General features: G+C 34.9%; 1 protein-coding gene across 1 annotated transcript in view; it reads right to left on the bottom strand.

Moving 5' to 3' along the window:
- LOC103522435 overlaps positions 1 to 2,557 on the bottom strand; it is a 4,790-nt gene extending 2,233 nt beyond the window's left edge. The window contains exons 1-5 of the mRNA XM_026832557.1: positions 2,370 to 2,557; positions 1,536 to 1,613; positions 1,139 to 1,228; positions 648 to 807; positions 426 to 507 (exon numbers count right to left, since the gene is read on the bottom strand). Coding sequence (XP_026688358.1) covers positions 426 to 507; positions 648 to 807; positions 1,139 to 1,228; positions 1,536 to 1,613; positions 2,370 to 2,417 — 458 coding nt within the window. The 5' untranslated portion in view covers positions 2,418 to 2,557. The remainder of the gene's footprint in view (positions 1 to 425; positions 508 to 647; positions 808 to 1,138; positions 1,229 to 1,535; positions 1,614 to 2,369) is intronic.
- Between the last annotated feature and the right edge of the window lie 3,443 nt (positions 2,558 to 6,000).

The raw sequence follows: 6,000 nt of genomic DNA, 5'->3' as shown, positions 1-6,000 counted from the left end.
GTGTTAGACACCGAAGGTAGGTATCCATGGGTTGAGTTCAACCAACTTGTTCCATTGCCCAAACTGGGGGAAACCCCGTAATATGTACAGACGTGATTCAGATCAAGGAGGTATACAGACTAAGCTGAACTTAGCCGGAGAGTAGTGAATACCCTATTTAGGATTTTTTTTTCAAGCTTTAAAAAATAATCTATATAAAAAAATAAATAAAATAATCTATATTGATAAAACCACTATTATAAGTCTTCAGCTTTTGAGTTTATGGATCTCATGTCTTTATTTGTTTATGGACTATGGAGTTTTCACTGTATAACTGTGAAGGTTTTAAGTTTTACCCTCCTTTTAAGAAGGTGCCTGCTTACTCCCATCAACCTTACCCAGCCTGAGTGCCTTCAAGTGGCAGAATTTCACACAAATAAATTTACAAGTATATCTCTCCAGAACCTACCTGTGCTCCTACAATTCCATTGCCTCCGTAGAAGTTCTTGGCATACATGTGCATAGAACCTCCTTTGCCTCGGGCACAACCAGACACTCTGCCCGTCAATTCAGCCAGAACTCCCAATGGCGACACACCCATGAGGTATGCGATACCATGAGCTCTGTATGCAGTACGTAGAAGTTCTTGGCATACATGTGCATAGAACCTCCTTTGCCTCGGGCACAACCAGACACTCTGCCCGTCAATTCAGCCAGAACTCCTAATGGGGACACACCCATGAGGTATGCAATACCATGAGCTCTGTATGCAGTGATAATGGAGTCATCCGAGTCCATGGAAGCTGTAATACCTACACCACAAGCTTCCTGAAATAAGAATCAAAAGTTCAAGTATGTACCTAATAAGCAATAAAATTGTTGTTATTTATTTAATAATGGGTTCAAGAAATAAGATATTCATCTCATTCTTACCTTATAACCTGGATCTGATTAGTGATTTAGGAAGAAAATTATCGGAAAAAAACCCCACACTCAAGAGTCATCTATGCATAAAATTCTACATTATTTGAACATTTTCTGTACACTAAAAAAAAAAACTCTTGAATCTTGAAAAACGTTAATTAATTAAAAATCTAGGTAAACTTTTAAATTAAATAAAAAGTAAAATTGTAAATTTAGTGAAAACAAAAGCGGCTCAGTGCATTTGTCTGTAGTATTTGAGAGCATCTTCTTTTGATAAAGACACACAAGTAGAAGGTCCTTCTTCTAATTTGTGCAGTTTGAAAGGCTGGAAGAGAATTGGGAAAATGAGACATGAAGTAAAAGGACAAAACAAAAGAGGGATTTTTTTTTTCAATTAAATGGCTGTGGAGGGTTAAGATGAGAAAATTAACTTTGTATTTTAAGACACAACATTATAAAATAGTTAGACATAAGACAACTACTTATTTTGTCATTGCTAAAATTCCTTTAAACAGTACCTTGATTGTAATTGTTGGAATTTTTGTCCTCAAATCACGGTACAGATTTCTTTGGGCCTCAGTGTAAAATATTGTGAAAGGATTGAGGGTAGCCAGGTAGGTATTTATACTTACTTTTGTCTCAAAGGTGGCAGTTTCTGTGGCATAGTTATTGCTTTTGAATATTCCAAAGAATGTGGACTGAGGGATCTTCTGTCAAATAATAAAAGTAAAAATAGAAAATTAACAGGTAGGCAAGCAAAGACATAAAAATATTTCATTTGTGCTCTCTTAGGACTCATGAAAAATTAACAAACTCAAATAGGTAGGTATTGAATAATTGGCTAATTAATCAATTAAGAGTGCAATAAAATTAATGAAAACTATCTCTCTTTGATTTTGGGATGATAAGACCCTAGCAGTTACAGTTCCCTCTGTCAAACCTCTTTAAAAAAAAGTATAAAAATACATTTTAATTAATTAGCCAATGTGTGTCTAATGGAACATCACACTTCTGTGGTCTATTCTGTTCTGGACCCAAAAAGGTTGTTTTTATATCCTTTAGGGACCCTCAAAGATGTTTTCTACTTGATAATAAGCAGAGACAGACAGGATTTCCTCTGCTGATTGCTCAACATAAGAGTCCCTTATTTGAACTCTGGTAATTTAACCTTAATTAAAGTCATGCTTCATAATGTCAAACTAAGGTTACCGATTACAAGATCATGTTTTTCAAGAACTCACAGAATCAGAGCAAAACTTGGGTTGCATTTATAGAGCTGATTTTTCTTACCTGGGAAACATTTGGGGTTCCAAGGAATCGGGCACATTTGGAAAACATTATGAGTTTAATTAAAGTCATGCTTCATAATGTCAAACTAAGGTTACCGATTACAAGATCATGTTTTTCAAGAACTCACAGAATCAGAGCAAAACATGGGTTGCATTTCTATAGCTGATTTTTCTTACCTGGGAAACATTTGGGGTTCCAAGGAAACGGGCACATTTGGAAAACATTATGAACAAGGAGAAAAAAATCTAAAAACTAAATCAGGAGCGACGAAAGATAAAAAAGTGATAAAGACTGATAAGCTCCTGATTTCTGAATCCACTTTTCTCTTTTCTGTTTTCTGCTTTTCTCAAAAACCTGATTATCCTAATGTTTGAGAAGTTAGCCATAAGCCATAAGTCGCTAATATTCGCTATTGGGGTGGAGGCTCTTTTCTGTTTTCTGCTTTTCTCAAAAACCTGATTATCCTAATGTTTGAGAAGTTAGCCATAAGCCATAAGTCGCTAATATTCGCTCTTGGGGTGGAGGGGGAGTGTCACGAACAGGAATAGTTTTATTTGTATAAATTTTGAATTTTACCGGGTTCAAAACCTTATTTGCTGTATGATCAAAATTTGGTGGGAGGATGTCACGAACAGGAATAGTTTTATTTGTATAAATTTTGAATTTTACCGGGTTCAAAACCTTGTTTACATTTTTGATTTTACATTCACGATTTCTACTTTTGGTAGAATTTGAGATCTCATTTTGTGCTCGTTGTGATGCGGTTTTTTCGGAGCGAAAATCTGAAGCTAGAAAAATTTAGGAAAGAAAAGAAAGTTGAGAAAATTGGAAAGCTGGAAGTGAGGTTTTTCAGGACCTTTCCGAAGGAAAATTGCTATTTTCCAGTTGTGTAAACTTGTATTGTGTTTATTGTAAAGTGTAAATAAACCCCCATTTGTTTCATAGTGATCACAGTCAAATTGTGTTTGAGTTTTATTGCTAGGGAAGTCTCATAGAAGTTGAAGATAGGATTCATTCTACATGTATGGAGGACTTTGGTCTGCGTAAAGCAACAGGGAGGTTGAAGTAAAACAGGGGTTCTTAAAGCTATTCAAGTTCTGTTGATCTGTTGTCAAATCTATCTGATTATTTTATGATTAAAACCTAAATGATGGTTTTTTGTTTATTTTATGAATTTGAGATAAACATCAGATATTTTTGATTATTTTATGATTAAAACCTAAATGATGGTTTTTTGTTTATTTTATGAATTTGAGATAAACATCAGATATTTTTAGTAGGTAGTAGGTAGTATTCATACTTATATTTCCCTAGAAAATCTCGTTGGTTCAAAAAATTCTCAGCGCCAAATATACAGCTCGTATGGTACTACTTTTCTGAGATTCACTAGAACTAGCTTCACAAACATGCGCAGTTCTTCAATGCGCACAAAATTTGATAAAGAAAATCTCAAATCTCAAATTAAATAAAAAAGTGTGATAAAAAAATCCATTGAAGCAAAATTTGATACCAAGTTTGTTGGCCGTTCAGCAATTTTCCAAGGATTTCCTGCCGCTCAAACACTCTTTAACGTGAAAAATGACTACGAACAGTCCATGTAAGTACTTTGCATAATTTTCTTAGAGCAGATGATGAGCATGCAACACAAGCCAAGAACCATGCCTAGAGGAACTTCTCATGAGTTTTCTGCTTAAAATTTGTCCTCTCTGTCCCTGGTGTTTGATATCTTGTTCTTATCATATAATCATAATCACCACCGAGTTTACCTGAGACGTAATATTGTCTGTTCAATGCAGGGAGTGCCATATTATGGGCTAATATGACAGGTGATTTTAACGACTATAAAACCATCATTCCTGGAAACCTGGAGCATGATTCTTGGAAGTAAAATGATAATCAGATTGGAATGATCATTGTGGGGAATGAAGTTAAAAAAAAAAAAAAACTCATTTATCTCAATGTCTTCTGATATGAGCTAATTATTTACTTCAGCTGAATATTATATTCTTAGTCCAGTAAATGAAGAAAATAAAATTGCTATTTGTTGGACAAAAAGTTGTGTAGATCTGAATTTTTGCATCAGGCTAGGGGAGGGTGTCCTCAAAAATGCGTGGGAAAAGGAAAGTCGGAACGGACCTTATTCGGGACGTATAAGTGTGCGCTCTACATAACACCGAAAATATATAGCCAAACCTAAATGATTAATTAATAATATTTTTCAAACGAGATACTTTGTCAAGTAGCATTATAACTGGAGAATTAATTAAAATACTTTGTCGTCACTTGACTAGGACAATTAAAATCGTATATTTATAATAGATGGCGAAACATGTCAACTCATTGTATAATTTGTAATTTTTGTTTAGTGTTTTCAATGTAACCTAGGTATCTATTATAAATAGTCAAGTGAAGACAAAGTATTTTAATTCATTCTCCAGATTACTTAATAATTAAAAGGAAAATTTTCAATAAAGAGATATTTAATTATAAAATATGTTACACTTATAATTCAACGAATCTCAACATTATTATTTCATATATTGGTTTTGAAATTGTGTGTTTTTACGATCGACCGTCCCTCCATAAGTCATAGCTCATAGGTCAAAAAATTGCTGACATCTCTATCATCGTAAATAGTCTAATAAAAATCGCCAACCATTAGGTGGGAGCCCACCTAGACTATTTTATTAGCTAGGTATAAATTGAACTATGTATTTAGTGGATGATGAATTTTGAAATTACGTCGTACTGTAGGTACAAAACGCATTTCTAGAGGTCTGTTTTTCATTCGACGTGGGTGCGATGCGAACCCGACGCGTGTTTTTCATTCCACTTCCCCTACTTTAGCGTCAACGCTGCGTCTTAAATCCCTGATGCGAGTCTCGAGTAGCTTCAGGTTCCGCCATATTGTAATTGTATTGAGGGAAATGAAAAAATGTTTCGTAATTTCTCCTCTAGATGTCGTCATGTTTGTTGAATTTCCACATTTTACCCCCACTCCTGACGTAGAGTGAACGTCAAGTGGACGCCGCATCGATGCGGCGTAGGAATGAAAAACAGACCTTAAGGCTACGTTGAAGTTTTTAAAAGTTACCTAGACTATTTTTATTATTAGGTAGGTATAAATGCTATAAGTTGAATTATTTTTGAATGACAAATTTATTAGAAATTACGTCGTAATAGGTATAGGTAATGTATTAGGTACAAAAACGCACTTCGAAGTCCAATAGGTACGTTGACGTTTTTATAGGTATCTGCTTACTTCCAATGATCCTATTGGTACCTACCTACCTAACGTAGGTAAATATTACCCACTACGCTACGTAGAAAATAAATTGAAATTCCACATTCAATTGAAACTGGTTTACCTAGAGCATCTAATACTTCTATACGTTATGGATAACGTGTAGAATAACCATGATGTTTGCCAACCTCCGGAACGGAGACGGCACCTCAAGAAGAAGAAGAAGAAGAAGAAGAAGAAGAAGAAGAAGAAGAAGAAGAAGAAGAAGAAGAAGAAGAAGAAGAAGAAGGAATTCATCAGAAGTCCTTAAATACCGTGGAACCAAATTCTAAGAATCATGAATTCGGCACAACGATATTCCTATCTACATAAATATGACAGGGTGTACATAATTGAGGCCTTACGTCCCCCTCGGTATTAAAGGACATAAGTCAAGCAAGAAGTAAGTCAGTGCAAAATTATGTTCAGTGTTCACTTTGTTCCAAGTCCTCCGTAGTTTTATTAAACACTTTGCTAGATTTGTATCTGACTTAGACTCGAACCACCCACCTCGAGATTCGAAG

The sequence above is a fragment of the Diaphorina citri genome, unplaced genomic scaffold (genome assembly GCF_000475195.1).
Source record: "Diaphorina citri unplaced genomic scaffold, Diaci psyllid genome assembly version 1.1 scaffold79, whole genome shotgun sequence".
NCBI lineage: Eukaryota > Metazoa > Arthropoda > Insecta > Hemiptera > Psyllidae > Diaphorina > Diaphorina citri.
Note: the sequence above shows the minus strand (reverse complement) of the source record. Positions and strands in the feature narration are given on the sequence as shown.